The sequence below is a fragment of the Podarcis pityusensis genome (genome assembly GCF_964106645.2).
Source record: "Podarcis pityusensis genome assembly, chromosome: 5".
NCBI classification, from domain to species: domain Eukaryota; kingdom Metazoa; phylum Chordata; class Lepidosauria; order Squamata; family Lacertidae; genus Podarcis; species Podarcis pityusensis.
Genome location: NC_138032.1, coordinates 63,960,202 through 63,976,426, shown reverse-complemented (window position 1 = coordinate 63,976,426; position 16,225 = coordinate 63,960,202). Strand labels below are relative to the sequence as shown.

Sequence of the window (16,225 nt, the reverse complement as noted above, 5' to 3'; positions counted from 1 at the left end):
ATCTTTGCTTCAGTAAGGTAATTATGGTATCTTGCACGGCTCAGACGGGAAGGTCCTATTGGGAGTAAGCAGAGTGGAATAATTTATTCCCTTGTATAGGAAATGAAACAAAACAAAACTTTTTAATTTGATTCATTTAGCCTTACCTTTGCTTATGTTTTCCCCCCAGGAACCTTCCTGCAAAATCTGTAGAAGAGGCTTTACGTCACAGACAAGAATATGATGAAATGGTGGCAGAAGCAAAAAAGAGAGGTATGGCTAGTCTTACTGTTCATAATGCTATTTTCTAAAAACGAAAATGTGGGAATATAAAAAATAGAATGCAAATTATCCTGGACTAAAAGAAAACTCTTCTTTCTTTCTTTTAACACAGAGGTACAGTCTTAAAATGAAGTTAATTTGTCCTTCAAAGTATGGCTGCAATTTTAACACTTTCGCACACTCTGTGTGGAACTGAAACTTTCACATTTGTTTCATTCATTGCTTTGTACTTGGGATTCTGAAGACAGATATTCATTAATGCTTTTTGAGTGTACACACACAGCACGCACAGCTAGATATTTCTCTCTAACACACACAACACATCTATTTCACTGTTACACTCACCTCTGCAGCTTAACATGGCAGAAAAAGCCAAAGCAGTAGCCTGGTAGCTTGTGTTCCGCTGGAGAGAGTCACAGTTTAGATATGTGCCATTTGTGTATGTTACGCTGTTGAACTGGTATACAATGCAGTTAGTGTATATGGAAATGCAGGTGATCACTGCCTTTTCAACTTCAGCAGCCTTCAGCAGATGGCGTTTAGTGGATTCTATCCTCAGCCTAAAACCTGTTGTCACCCTGCACCAAGACTGTGTGCAAGTTAAAAGACTTTAGGCCTTGACCTTACAAAGGATACATTTGCTTATCTACCCCTCGGAGCTCGTGCCAGTGTTGAAACCATAACGCTGTGCGTGTTTATTAATGTTTGTGCATAACTTTCTTACACCCTTGCAAGTGCTTACCCATGATAGCAATAGATTAGCACTCCAGCGTCAATTAAAATATTTTCTCAAAGGCAACTTGCTTCTTATGTTGGCTGGTCAGTGCAGTCAGCAATTTGTTTTAACAGCCTGTCAAATAGAATTGCTTTTTTTCTTACATAAATTGGACCCTTTACGTAAGGGAAAGTACGCAGGTGACATGTAGGTTGTACAGTGTGGTATACACACTTTTTACATAAAACCTGCAGAACTCATGACCTACCTTGCCAAATACAACCCACCAGCCTTGTATTGTGGTGGGTACTTGGAAGACCTACCCCTCCTATTGCCCTCCTATTCTCCCTGTCCCAAGCAGGCAGTAGCACCACAAGGGTTTCAGTGAACCCCTCTGGCTTAATTGGGTTTGAGGTGAGAAATTATAGAGGTCACTCATGTCTGTGTACAAAAACCAGTAATATTTGAAACAGTCCTGAAAGCAAGGCAGATTTCCATGAGCTTCCTGCATTGCACAGGGTTGAACTAGATGACCCTTGGGATCTCTTCCAACTCTACAATTCACTAAATAACACAAATTCTAACGTGATAAAGGAAAATACAGGATTGGAGACTGAAACAACTGACTTGCTGTTGTGTTTCATCTTTGCCTCTCTATACTGATGGTATCTGAGAAGGTGGATTTTTTTTGGGGGGGGAGTAAATGTTGGAGTTGGAAATGTAATCTCTTACTTAAAAAATGGTAATCTTTGTTACTCCAGTCATTCTGCTTGGAATCAGTAATATTGCTTCTGCTCCAAACTGCTGGCTCTCTCTAATTTCCCTTAGAATTCACATTACTCTCCCAGCTTTCTGAGATTTAATTACTCATCCAATAACATCTGTCCTAACTTGGCTTGCAATGGTTCATGCAACAAGTGGTTTCTTACAAAGTTCCTCTAGAACAGCTTATTCAAACATTATTTGAGATGTTGGTTAGTCAGTGTGCAGCCCTACTTCTTCTTACTAGATATACACAATTGCAGACATCCACTGTGTCTTGCAAACTTGGAAGAGGAAATGGAGAAATAGACAGTATTGGGAGATTCATATTTCTGTCGAGAGCTAATCTCAACAGCGCTGATAATGCAAGAAATTTGGCAGTTGACTTAATCTGGAGAATGTAACCCCCAGAACATTTTCTATCTTGATACAGTTTTGAAATGTTGATTTTAAAATTAAAATTAAAATTAAAAATATTCTGGATTTAATAGAAATTAAGGATGCACATAGAAGGAAGAAAATAATGAAAGAACGCTTCAAGCAAGAGGAGAACATTGCTAGCGCTATGGTGATTTGGGTCAATGAAATACTGCCTAATTGGGAGACTATGTAAGTATAGATGACCTTGTAACATCAGTAGCCTTTTTACTGATGCTTGTTAGCTGCTATGGAAGCCCTTTTGACTGAAGAGCAGGATCAAAAAGCATTAAATATAAGCTTCACAGGCTTTTATATCCCTCAAAAGCCTTGAATGTTTTTCTTTCTGTTCTCAAACATGTATTTGGGCTCATGATAGTCTAGAATTACTTTTTCTATTCAGTAATCTCTTTAATAAATTGTTGTCATTAGCAGTTTGTCTAAATGCTCACCCTGTGCGAAGTTACAGTCTTCCAGGGCCAGGGGGTTTCCCTGGGTGTGGCATCTAGGAGAAACCATAAGGCACTGTTGGCTTAAATGGGATAAAGCTGTGTCAATAGCCCTCTCAGGTGATCTGGCTTCCATAAGGGAAAACACTTGACTTTCCACTATATGGAGCCAAAGCTTGCTGATGTTCTTTGCTTCTGGGGCAACCTGGAAATGCCAGGAATGGCAGCTAAATTACCTGTACTTACCAAAACACCCCCCCATCTTCTCTTTTTTTAGGCGTTCTACAAGGAGAGTTCGAGAATTGTGGTGGCAAGGGTTGCCTCCTAGTGTTCGTGGGAAAGTGTGGAGTCTTGCTGTAGGAAATGAACTGAATATTACTCCTGGTATGTGTTCTAAACATGCAAACTCTTATCTCAGTAGGATGGTGGTCTCAAGAAATAACCCAACATTTCTTCCACTGAGTTTGTAATAGCTTTTATTGATACAGAAAGAAGTTGCTTTTAGAAGAGATTAATTTATGCCACAGAAGTTCAAAAATGTATCTATTTTGCTTCACCCAGGAGAGGTAAACTGGCACAGTCTCCCAATACCAGTTTTAAATTGAAGCCATTTAAAGATGATATTGAAAGGGACAACTTTTTCTAGCTGTCAAATACTTTTCAAAAAGCTAGAGCTTGTTAATGGTTTTGTTGGGTGGGGGAGGAGACAGCCTTTAAATAATGGGACTAAATATTTTAGTTCAAGAGACTGCTTTTAATATGCAAGAAGACTCACTCTTTTTAGGAAGAGATCACTTGGTTAGTAGATTTTAGCATGTTTCAGTTTCATCTCTTTCAAGAAAGATCAGTATAGCTGGTTTAAGAACTGGAACAACGTAAAGATTCTAACAGTTCACAAATCTTTGTATGGAGCATGCCTAGATCTCTATGTAATTGTTTGGACAATCACGTCTTGGATTAATACCCAGATACACGAAGGAGCATTTTAGCTGAGCATGAAGCCCTTTTACATGAGTTTCCATTAACAATTGTTTCCTGGTTAATCTTAACTAGGAATATATGTTCAACAGTTCTGGAATATGAAGCCATGGTTTGAAGTTGGTTAAATTTTGTTAATGGAGTACCTAGTGGTTTGTTTGTGTGTGCAACGGGGGATATACAAGCAGCCAAAAGGCTTGTTCTCAAGCTAAAACTAAATTCAGGGAAGCTGTCCCGAGTCAGTGGCTGGATATTACACAGTATGATTTCCCTCCCTGGTTTTTATAACTAAAATGCATATAATAAAAAACAGGATTACTGTGAAAATTGTATAGTTCTTATCTGTAAATTTGCCCTTTGGCTCCATTTTGCTGTCTGTTTTGCAGAACTCTATGAAATCTTCTTATCTAGAGCCAAGGAACGATGGAAGAGTTTTGGGGAGATGGGTGCTGAGAATGATGCAGAAGGTAGGTTACAACGATACCCATTACTGCTTTTACATTCTTCTAAATAGAATGCACATGATTAGCCAAATGACACATTCAGAAATATAGCACAGGCTTTTTGGGACTAGATCATTCATTGTAGGATCAAACGTTTGATACTTGCACATAGAAAGCTAACGTTATCATCAGCTAACATCTACAGTTTGATGTGGTATAGTTCTGAGCAAGTTGAATCCCAAACAGATTTCTGAATTTGTTCATCTCTTTGTTTGGAGATTCAAACACAGTAGCAGATACCTTAAAATTGTCTGCTTGTTGAAATGAGGGTTTCCTTCAGAGAATATTATACTGTTATGATCCAGTGGATTTGCCATAAATACTGAAGCTGGAAGAGCTTAATAAAAGTAGGTTTTGTAGGGAGGATACCAATTTATCAAACAGAACTGGCAATATCAGTTCAGAGTAAGTCTGGTCATTTGTGATCCAACCTTATGAGCAGTACAAAATTAGAGGGGTGAGGGAGAAGCCCTTTTCCAATATAAACGTATGACGTGATGATATCTTAGCATGCTTGCTTGGGAAGTACAGTATGTCTCTAAAGAGGTCTGAAACCTGATTTCATGTTTGGGGAATAAGCCCTTCAGGAACAATAGATGGATGAGGGAATATAGTGTTGTGCTGAAGAGTCTCTTTGCTCTATGGGCCCCAGCTCTTTGTGCTGGAGAGCAGGCTGCTGTCAGCCTGGAAGAGCTGGCCTAGAAACTACCATGCTTTCAGAATAAACAGGAGCACAAACTGGGTAACTTAGGTCTTTGGCTTGAATAGTGGAACACTCCATAAGGAGTGGAAAACAACTGAGACTTCAGGATGTAACCCTGAAAAGGGGAGTTTTAAAATAAATGATGATAATGCCCAAATCACAAGTCAAGTGCTGAAGGCTACTGAGAAAGGATGGAGAAAGAATAGGACAAGTGGCCACAAGCCCAAATTGCACAACTGTGTTCTAGTTGAAGGGAGAAGGTAGAGGCAGAGCAAGGATTAGCGAGAGAGGAAGAAGAAGCAAGCAAAAAAACCAGGCAGAAAGGGAGGAAGAGAATTAATGAAAGTGAGGTTTTTTCCCTATCACAGAAGAAGGACTGGTGAGAAGGATCCTTGGTGGAGTAAAGTAAAAATACAGGACACAGTAGAGCTTTTACTGCGCAGTAAAGCTTTTACTAACCCAGAATGAGTTGGGTACTGTGTCTGCTTGCAGGGCTGCTCTCAGGAGATATCCTTTCCCCAGAATTCTAAAAACAATTAGTTTTGTAAAATTGAAACAGGAAGTCTGTTGAAAGGTGTTTTCCAGAGGAACAAAAAGGGTGGATATGCTTTGGCTGTTTTCTGAAACAGGGAATGAATGGTGTGGTTCCATTGTGTCAAAAGGGCATGGGGATCTTTGTATTGCCAGTTTAATGAGTAGCAGGGTATTGTCCAAATTTAAATTAGGATGCAGTTGCTTTTGACTCGGCAAGTCCAAGAAGTCTGTAGCTCCTGGACATTTAGGGTTAGGAACTCTCTTTCCCAGGTCAAGAGAGAGTAGTGCACAGTCCAGATAGTCTGACATCCTTGTCCTGGGTTGCCGAGCGCTTGCCAACTATAGGATGGAAATTCTGAGACAAAATGGAGGTGAGGGGACAAAATGGGAGGACTGTGGCAACACATCTGTGCCTGCTTGAGTTAAACCATTTTTTAAATCGCCTCTTAAAACCCTTTTTTATTTTTGCAGTGGTATACCAAACACGACTCATAGGTTAAAATGATAGTTGAATGAAATAGTTGTTCTCTACACCTTTTCCTGCTTTCTGTAAATTAAGTTAGTATTTTCTTAATTTCTGATTGGAAGTAATAGTCAGACTACGTAGAAGATGGCCATAGTCTTACATTACTGTATAAATAACTCTACAGACATATGCATATATAAAAATCTGCATGCTTTAATCTCTGTAGATGCTGGAGTATCAGTTGCTGATCGGGAGGCTAGTTTGGAGCTAATAAAATTGGATATATCCCGCACATTTCCATCCCTCTATATTTTTCAGAAGGTAAAATGTTTTTGACTTTCTTCAGATACAAACATGTTAAACATGAGGTCATTTTCCCCGCTGTGGCTGATTTTCTTTAAAAAAAATAAAAATCTGTCAATGAAAGGTTGTTGTTTTAAAAAAATGGAATTTTCTGCCATGGATTCATGCAGCTGAAGAATTCCATGCTACATTAATAGTAGTGTGACTCAAAAATAATTTGAAAAGGCACTTGTGTATCAGGTATTAACTCTATAACTTCATCTTCTTGGCATGGTACTTAGAGGGAGTGTTTTATCTGACCAGGTTAGCAAATGTTCTGTCTATGCATCTGTTTCCCTGCAGTCGAATAGTTAGATCTTTGACTTGCTTTACGTGCTTGCAAGGGTGGAGTGTGGGAGGGAACAAAGCAGCTATAGCAAGCAAGCTAAAATTCATTTTCCAGGCTGGCGAGTGCTGCGGTTTGGGGAGAGGTTGATTGATGTGTCCAACTAAAGCAGTAGAATGTAAAAGCAGCTTGCAAACCTTGTTGCCTTCATTCACTGAGCAAACATAGCAGGTCTTACGGGACTTAAGCCATTGTTTCTGGGGGGGTGGGGCATAACTGCAAACAAAAGATCACCTGGTCAGCTAGACTTTATGCTTGCTCACCACTGCCAACTGGGAAGGTAAGCCAGTTCCACGGCTGTTCAAATAACAATATTCTGGCAGAAGTACAAGCGTACAAATCTGCAAGTGTTAAGTGTTTGGCTTTTTAAAAACATGAAAAAATGGCATCTTACTATACTTACAAAACAGATTTCAGAGAACTGTTTGATAGTATATAAAATAACTAAACGAATGGTGTAGTATAAGGGAAAAAGTATACTCACCCGCCTCCCTTTTCGAATATATGTCAGACCTCTGCATATGTTTTAATAGAAAAACGATAGTGCCTGCCCCTTTTAACATTTGTGGACTTGGAATTTTGGTATTGGCATTCCAGTCTATAATGCCATGTAAGAAGAAGCCCCTATACAAAGTTGTTTATATAGTTCCATCTCTGTGTATGCTGTTACAGTGTAACAAGCAAAATAGCAGGTCCCTTGACCCAAAGAAGCTTTTAATCCCCAGAGTTAAAATAGGATCTGTTTACTCAAGAGACTTGAGTGGTCTTCCTCTTTTGTTCCTGGTGAAACCGAAAGTGCATTCCAACTAGACAGAATAAAAAAAACCCAGAGAGCTGTCTATTGCAGAGTTAGTTTGCCTTGCTCAAGCCTCACCTGAAACTTTGTGTCTAGATAGTTTCCCTTCTTTATTTGCTTAGCCAATTCGCATTCCTAAATGAACAGCCTGCAAACCCGAAAGTTAATTTTCAGCTCCGACATGAGTTACTAAATGATGAAATAACAAATGTTCAGGTGTGAGGCTTTCTGTTTTGTTTAGTTAACCTCACCGCTGCTGCTACTAAATTGCAAAAAAGTTTCTGTAATTTTCATTTATATGATAACCTAATGCAGCGTCGCCAACCTTTCTGAGCTGCAGTGGCTGCTGTCGGGGGTTTGGCATAATGGCTGCCACATTTAAAAGCGCAGAAGAAAGGACAGGCCCTCAATGTGGTGCTGTCATGCCCCTCTCATCAGCCACCTCATCGGGGGGGGGGGGGATGCAAATATCAACCACTGCTGCAGTTGCTTACGAGAAGCTATTTGTATCTCTATTCAGAACGGATGAGAGGGTATGTGTCAAATCCTGGCATCCAGGGAAATGTAGACATGTTTAAGGGAGTGTGTTCAGTTTAGGGTAAGCTGAGTCAGTGCAAGCAGGAGCTGAGCTGGAAGAGCAAACAGTGTCTCATGGATATTTGAGTGGATAGTTACTGAGACACATTGTGGGTACTGTAGGAGGTATAGGTGGGCACACTATCAGTGGGCAACATGTTGGTGACCTCTGACCTAATGTCTCCACTAAAAAAGGAGGAGGAGGAGGAGGAAACTATTAACAACCAAGAATCTGTCTGAAATTACTTTTTCACAATCTGGGACAGGGTGATAGTGGTGGAAGAAAATACACAATTCGTTGTATGCAAGGCTTTCTCCGCATCTAAAAATGCTTGCTGGATCACAAGTGTTGTGAATTCAGAGTTACATTTTGTCAGCACTGAAACAGCTCTTGGCAGTACGTATAGTCCAGAGAACATTAGGAGAAAACAATGCACTTTGTCTGTACAGTTTGCAACTGGGATACTAATAACCAAGTTCACACTCTGGGGTGACTGCCAGCGTTCCTAAGTGTTGACATTCTCTAGCTCACTGTCCCTTGTTTGCTTGGAGGTAGTACAGTAGAATGGAGAAAGTGTGCACTCGCTTGCACATGTGTTCATAGGTAATGGGTGGAGGTTTTTTTTTAGTCTTTTGGAGCTGTTACAGTTCCATGCAGTCAGGAACAAATGGACTTGTAGGAAATTCAGTGCTTCTGTCACACATATATAGCCAAGCTTCTGGGCATGCCTAACTTTTTATAGATTGAATATATTGTGACCCAGTGGAAATAGTCTTCTGAATTCAAAATAAAGCTAGAAAAACAAAATAAATGTTAACATATACGTTTCTTTTTTCCATTGTTTTCACTTCAGGGTGGCCCTTATCATGATCTTTTGCACAGTGTCCTGGGAGCATATACATGTTACAGACCAGATGTAGGATATGTAAGTATCCTTACAACATTGCCGTTCTTCACATTATAATGATGTTTCATACAAATATTAGCTTGACGTTTAAAGGAATAGTTTTTGCTGAGTAAACTATCTCAATATAGCTTGCCTGTGTAGCACCAGTAGAAGAGGTTGGTCTGTCTCTCATATTTGCGCGCGTGCGCACACACACATACACACATATACACATATACATATAATGTCTCCATAGATACTGCAAAACACTTACGATAGTTTTTTTAATACATACATACATAACTTCTTTTTGACTCCCTACCCCTCCTTTCCTGGTGTTTATTTTATTAATTCTTTTTATTAGCTGTTTTAAAACACATATGTTTTTATTATCTAAACCTGATTCCATTAATTATTTTAATAATCCATTGCTTATATTTCAAATCCTGCCTGCAACTTCATGTATGGGTGATAGTTTTATAGATAATCCAATTGCTCTGTTGCATTTAGAGGAGTGGTGGGATACCACCAGCCAATGACCCTAATTGGATCTGGCAGGGGTCCTACTCTGGCTCACAGGACCATGTTCCTCAATACACGCCCGCCTGCCCCACACCTGACATCAGATGTGGTGTCGCAGCGAAGGAACAACTGGGAGCTTGAAGTACACTTCCAGTATCTCTTTGACAAGGAGGTATTGTTGATAGCATCGCTCAGCTGATTGGCGCTTTGAAGTTGTATGTTCACAGTTGTGGTTTAAATTCAAACTGCATCAGCAAAGAGATGTTTTCCGTCTACTGACCAACTGTGTGGACAGCTTTGCTGGTACACAGAGAATGAATGTCTGTTTGCAGATGTGGTTTGGATTCAAACTGCACCAGCAAATGGACAAAGCTGAGCTCTCTGCTGGTACCGGTTAGCTGCTTGGTGCTGATGACAAGCCCCTTTGATGTTACCTGACATAGTGATGTAGCCTGTTGTGGGTGGGGAAGCTATGAATCTGTCCTGGAGCTGAAAATGTTTCCCAGCCCTGGTCTAGAGGTAATGGCTCAACTGTAGCCTGTAGAGATGAGTCTGTAAATCCTGTTGACATGTGATTGGGACTTAGCTTACTGATTTAAGTGGGACTTCCCAGTAACTGTGCACCAGATTCTACTATAGATGTTCCTTTCCTATGCCATTAGCCCCTAGAAAAGCAAGGGGAGAAAATGCCTGAATGTAGATTATTCACGTGTTGGCTTTACCACCTTATATTTGTCTGGTAACCACCTGCCAATTCTTCCTACCGAAGCTATAAAAAATACATTAGCAACCTTACCTCAGGATGCTGTAGATTCCACCCATACATCCATGAGTGGAAACTTCAATGATAGAAGCAGGTCTAAGTTGCCCTAATCACTTTACTGCCTTGAGCATTTGCATGATAACTCATTAAGTACTGAATTTAGCATTTCTGTAACAAGTTAGCCTGTTTGTTTTTGTTTTTTGTCAAAACTGTAAATAAATTTGGTTGCGTTCTAGCCTTTACTAATACTGTAGCTTACAGATCCCTACCTTAATATAAAAATGAGACTGTTTACTTAATGCACTTTCACTGCTTTTGTTTTTTTGAAGGTCCAGGGAATGTCCTTCATTGCTGCAGTCCTTATTCTCAATCTGGAAGAGGCAGATGCGTTCATTGCCTTTGCAAACCTCCTGAACAAGCCATGCCAATTGGCCTTTTTCCGTGTGGATCACAGCATGGTATATATACAATTTCCAGTGTCTCGTAACTTACTGTTACTATTTCACTTGAACCATTTTGTGACTACTAGAATCTTTTTAACAGGCAGGAAATGGGTGTCAGTCTACACCCAGTAGAATTTCTGCTTTCCTAAAGAACAGTGCTTTGCATTCATACTTGCAACTAGCAGGGGTACTTGTGTCTCTGGAATGAAATCGGCAACTATTTCTTTTGTTAAAATTTACCACCCCTTTTCAGAATTCTGTTCTTGTAGCTTCCTCTCCTATAATTCATTTTCTGGAAACAATGGGCTAATGACTACCCTACAGCCAATCTCTTGCTTTTGCCAGGATGGAAAGATAGCAATGAAAAAGTGACTAACTCATTTTTCTGCTGTCTACACTGTAAGTGTAGTTGGCTAAATTTGTTGCTGGAGAAGTACAGATACTACAGTTGTCATAGCAACTGGACTGGAAGTTTTACTATTTAAATGATGTACGCTGCACTTTCTTCACTAAAACCAGCAGAATATGTCCTGTAGACAGGGGTATAACTTCCTTGAAGGCTTCATTAGTTATGGCACCTCATGCGTTGTCATCCCCAACCAGACTTTCATTAGCTTTTTTCTCTTTTTTCTTTACAGATGCTGAAGTACTTTGCAGCATTTGAAGTATTTTTTGAGGAAAACCTCCCCAAATTGTTTCATCATTTTAAATCCTACAAACTTACCCCTGACATATACTTGATAGACTGGTAAGTTGGAAGATTGGTTGAATAGGTTCTGTTTTGCTTTCTGTGTTAAACAGATAAACTTGCAGCTGAAGTTTGATAATACAGATAATGGGCACTCTATAGAAATTTCTCCATTCTGTGTGGTTGGGGGGGGCGGGGTGAGCAGTTGTTGGGGCAAGTTGGGAACATAATTCCCATCTAGCTGTGATTGTTGGTGTCTAAACAAACGTACGCTAGTGAATGTCTGCTCATGCAATATAGCTTTCCCACTCCTCCTTCTCTCTTGCTGCTTCTTGTACCATGCTCCCTCAGCCAGGAAAAGCCTGGTACGGGAGACTGCAGTGGATTGGGAGGGAAAAGATCAGGAAGATTTGCAGAGTCAGCTTGTGTGAGTGGGATACCTATTGGTGTGTCTTTCCCAGATCCAAAGTATTAATGGACTTCTAAATAAAATACCACTGACAGTGGAGGAGCTCAAAGTTCACAGCACAAAATTGATGGCATGTAGTTTGTCCTCATGTTCCTGATACTTCTGATTTCCCAAAAAAATAAACCCCACCCCCCAGGATCTTCACCCTGTACAGCAAGTCACTACCCCTTGATCTGGCCTGTCGCGTCTGGGATGTCTTTTGTAGAGACGGAGAAGAATTTTTGTTCAGAACTGGATTAGGAATTCTTCGGCTATATGAAGATATCCTCCTGCAGATGGACTTCATTCATATAGCACAGTTTCTAACAAAGCTACCTGAAGACATCACGTCGGAGAAGCTCTTTACTTGTATTACATCTATTCAGATGCAGAATAGTAACAAAAAATGGGCTCAGGTAAGTCTTCATTTTTATTATAAATAAATTGGGTCACGTTAACTGTTGAGTTTCTGCCCTCAAAAACACGTTGCCTAGGACAGCTTAGCGAGAATAAACGCAGTAAACAATTAAAATATATGAACATACTTTCTCTCTCTCTCTATATATATACATACACACATAAAACAATATTAAACCATCAGCAGAAATACAGTAAGCACACAGCTTACATGGGAGATAGGCTCTGGGGATCTGTGTGCAAAGGCAAAATCACATAAAATCAGGAATGCCCCTGGAACAGGACACCCCCCCATCCTCTATCTGTCCAAAGCCGGTGTGCTGAGTAGGCCTTGCCTCCCACGCAAGATCTCAGGATCCTTGCAGGGTCTTACCAGAGGCTGGTAAGCAAGGTAGAGGGCTTAAAAATCTCCCACCTTGCTTAGCAGGTTCTGGGAAGGTCTCATGAGGGCCCTGGTGTGTTCCTGCAAGATGTGCTGTGTCTGCATGGGGAGGCTGTACAACTTGCCTACCTGTCATTTTCAGGAGGGGGTGGGGCATGCTGTCATGATGAGAGAAACCATTCAAGGCCCCTGCAGTGTTCTGCTACTTCATGGGTGGTGTACTGAACTCTTATTAAATGGGAAATACCTTTAGCTACACTTCCTTAAACTCAAAGCATTTATATTTTAACCCCATGGCGAACTACTACACAGCTACAGTGTGCAGCAATATTTCTGTTGTAAATTCTTGACCCTGCAATCGTCATCTAAGGCCCTTCTTTGTGTGCCTCCTGCTCTACAGGAGTCCCAAAAGAGCAGGTGGTGTAAAATGAACAGTGTATCTTTCCATATTAAACCCTAAATGGAAAATTAGCTGTGTTGTTTTAAATTGTGGATAACCCTTGTTGACTGGAGAGCAGAAAGAAGGGCTTCATGTGATTCTAAGGCAGACCATTTTCAAGAGTCATGGTGCTTTTTCGTTCCCTATTTTCTATTAATTACTTGGGGATTGATACTTTGTATATTGGGTTACTCGGGGGGAAAGAGATGGAGTGGGAATGAAATAATCTTCAGTGATTATGATGGATGCAAAGAACCTGTAATGAGGAATCAGTATTGATAAAAGTTAATGAGAGATTGAATAGTGTCTGATTTTTAACACTTACCTAAAAATCAATTTGCAGGTGTTTGCATCATTAATGAAGGATAGCAAAGAAGGAGACAAGAACCATAGTCCAGCACTAAAAAGTTAATTTCAAGTTTATTGGAAATAATAAAGAAACCACTTGCTTGTTAAAGGATTCTAAACATCTTATCAATGAAAACCACTAAGAAGAAACAGCTTGGGAAGACCTAAGGAAGAGACAGTATTTGACTGAGTACAGTGGTGGAATTTGATGAAATGTTCACCCTGTTGCCAGTATTAAAGAGCTTTTTGTGGGAGGAGCCCTTTTCACAGGAAGCAAAACAATAAAAACTTATGAAACTGAGAAAGTGGCTAATGCATATTTAATATTTAAAGTTGAATGCAATAAAAATTTGTAATAACTTTTGTTGGTACTTTAAATTTTTAGGGATACCTTTTTTATGATGATCACAAAGGCACTTTTGGGAGGAAAGCAGGCGTTTAAAAAGTAAGGCCCAAAAACTGCTACCTGAACCAAACATTTTGGTACAAATACCTCCAAAATTAACCAGTGAAATTCTTAGGACCAAATAAGTTTTTTTGCTTTGGTATACATGCCAGATAATAGGAGGCTTTATATATGTCTTGCTAAACTCCTTTTAAACTGCAGTTTCACTCTTCGGTTAAATGAATGTACGTAAGGTGGAACAGAGTATGCTGCGTCAAGTCTTGCCGCAAAGTCATTGGCAAAAAGTCTTTTGGCCTAAAGATGGCAGTGGTTAAGAGAACTATTTTAACTGTGTGCTTGTATAAGCAACTGATGGGTTTCTGGAATTTTGCTTCCTGAAGTACTTGGTAGGTAGCTTGCTTACATTACAGAAAAATTGGATTCCTATTCCATGAAAATCAGATCAGTTCTTGATTTATTTTTTAAATCAAAGTGACTTATACTTGATGATAAACACTAGTATAATTAATAAGCTAGTGACAAATGCTTTTGCACATTTTAAGCAATGTTAATGTGAAAGTTTGAGTCCCTGTATATTAAAACCTTTCTCACTTAAATCCAAAATGGAATAGTTTTGAATTGCAGTGTGTACAATAATTAATACCCTAAATCCATACCATCAGTCACATCTAACATCAGCACTGTACTGTAAATGTGATCTATGGAAGCTCTTAAACTTCCTTCACACTCCAAAACATTTTAAAAATGACATTTGAACTGGAGGGAGATGGAAAGGATACCTCTTAAACTCTGAGCAGCTAATGCTTGTTCTTTCTAAATCCATTTTGATAGTATTAATGTAAATAAAAATGCATTATGATTTTTTTTTGTACCTGGTCCCTGTACGTGGAAATGAAGTGGAAATTTATCATTGCATTAAAAAATTGAAAGAAAAGAGAGACTACTTCAGCTGTCAAGTGTTAAAAGAAGTTGCAGAACCGGTTTTAAAGATTTGGGTTACAGTATGTTGGAATATTTATGTATCGTTATCAGATTTAAAACTACACTTTATATTACTTACAACATACAATTTGAAGTTAAAATGTCTTTCTTTTCTTATGTATTTACTTACTTGGTTCCCGTGTACGTCCTCTGTTTGGGTTCTCTTGTACAGTTTTCTTACTTTTCAAGTATACACATGTATATAAATTGTAAATAGAAGGTATTTTGCCTTCATTCAAGACCACTAGTAACTATTCCTATGTAAATAAAACTTGTAAGCAGAATGAGTGATGTCTCTTCATTTAATTCTCCCGCTCAGATGCAAAGCTATATTGAAAACTTCTGAATCTTCAGTAGCTTCTACAGATTTATATTTCAGACATCATGACCCCATCTATAATGGAAGCTGGGATTCTAAGGGGTGACATTTTAAAGTCTACAAATAGAGTTCTCGGTAAAAGGTTATGATTGGTTGAAACTTCACAGGGAATTACAATCCTTCTCACAAACATTAACTCAGTTTGGAACAAGTCTGTGCAAAACTATTTTTTCTTAAACAGAGTGGCTAAACAGCTGGCCCTGTGCCAGGGAATGTCTCGGCAAAGAAGCAGAACCCAGAGAAGCAGAGCTCAGACATAAACCGTAGGGTTTTTATACCCATCCCTGTTTCATATGCAAATACCTGTCCCATTTCGTTCCTAAATACGGTAGTTTGGTACAAACCTAAGGCAGCTGCCTACAGCACCAAATGTAAAGTGTAATTTTAAAAAATCAGGATAGATGTATAGCATCATTACAAATGAACAGATTTTTCAAGATTCCTCACACAGACTAGGAAAGAATACGGATTTCTGCGTTTTTTTTATCCCGTGGTTATCAGAGTCTGGACGCCTTGACAAGGCATACATCGAGAATGCCGGCACCATGATTTGGGGTTCTTGAATAAGGCAAGCCTCGGTGTGGAAGACATGGGGTATGCAATAAAAGCATTTTTTCATAGATTTTCTATGATGTTTTATGTAAATGGAGTGGTTCTGTTGAAAGGCCCTTTTGCTGCTGTGGGGGCTACAGCAAATGCCTTTGGAGCTGGAACTGAGGTCAGGACTCCGAGAGATAAGTTTTTTGATAAGTACACCCATTGCATGAGTGAGTTGCATGAGATGAGCCAGGTCTGATAGGTGTAAGACCTGTGGATTAATTCCAAAGTGGTGTTCTTGTGAAAACTTAGGTCACAGACTCCCCTGAAGCAGGCTGAGGCTTAAAACAGTGATAGGTACCTGAGCAGAACAATTTAAAGATTTTTTTCCATTTGTTGCCATCTGCATTTAGAAACCACCTTTCTGCTATGTGATGCTGGGTTGAAGTAATACATAATTGCCTTCTGAAGAATACTCTGACATATCCCTTTCTGGCTAAACCTCCCTTAAATGTTTAGCATGTACTTTTTCAGAATATTGGCACGGAGAGCTGAGCTGCATCAAACCCACGTACTTGCTTATAGCAGTTTTTGCTAGTCTTAGAAAATGCCAGGCAAGTAATTTTGCTATAATTGTTTTAAAGCTTAAAACTGTTGCTATAGAATTTATACATGACTCTGCATAAGATCCATGCAAGCGCCTCACCCTCTGCTATTTTATATCCCCTTCCTTCTAC

At 39.5% G+C, this 16,225-nt stretch overlaps 1 protein-coding gene across 4 annotated transcripts in view; it reads left to right on the top strand.

Moving 5' to 3' along the window:
• Window positions 1–14,856, top strand: part of TBC1D12 (TBC1 domain family member 12) — a 47,391-nt gene extending 32,535 nt beyond the window's left edge. For 2 of the 4 annotated variants that reach the window (XM_081004556.1, XM_081004555.1), the window contains 10 exons: window positions 170–252; window positions 2,230–2,347; window positions 2,882–2,988; window positions 3,969–4,049; window positions 6,015–6,109; window positions 8,703–8,774; window positions 10,350–10,478; window positions 11,102–11,211; window positions 11,757–12,015; window positions 13,181–14,856. In XM_081004556.1, the coding sequence (XP_080860682.1) occupies window positions 170–252; window positions 2,230–2,347; window positions 2,882–2,988; window positions 3,969–4,049; window positions 6,015–6,109; window positions 8,703–8,774; window positions 10,350–10,478; window positions 11,102–11,211; window positions 11,757–12,015; window positions 13,181–13,249 (1,123 nt within the window). In that variant the 3' untranslated portion in view covers window positions 13,250–14,856. The other 2 variants (XM_081004558.1, XM_081004557.1) reach the window with 2 other exon arrangements.
• Window positions 14,857–16,225: the final 1,369 nt, after the last annotated feature.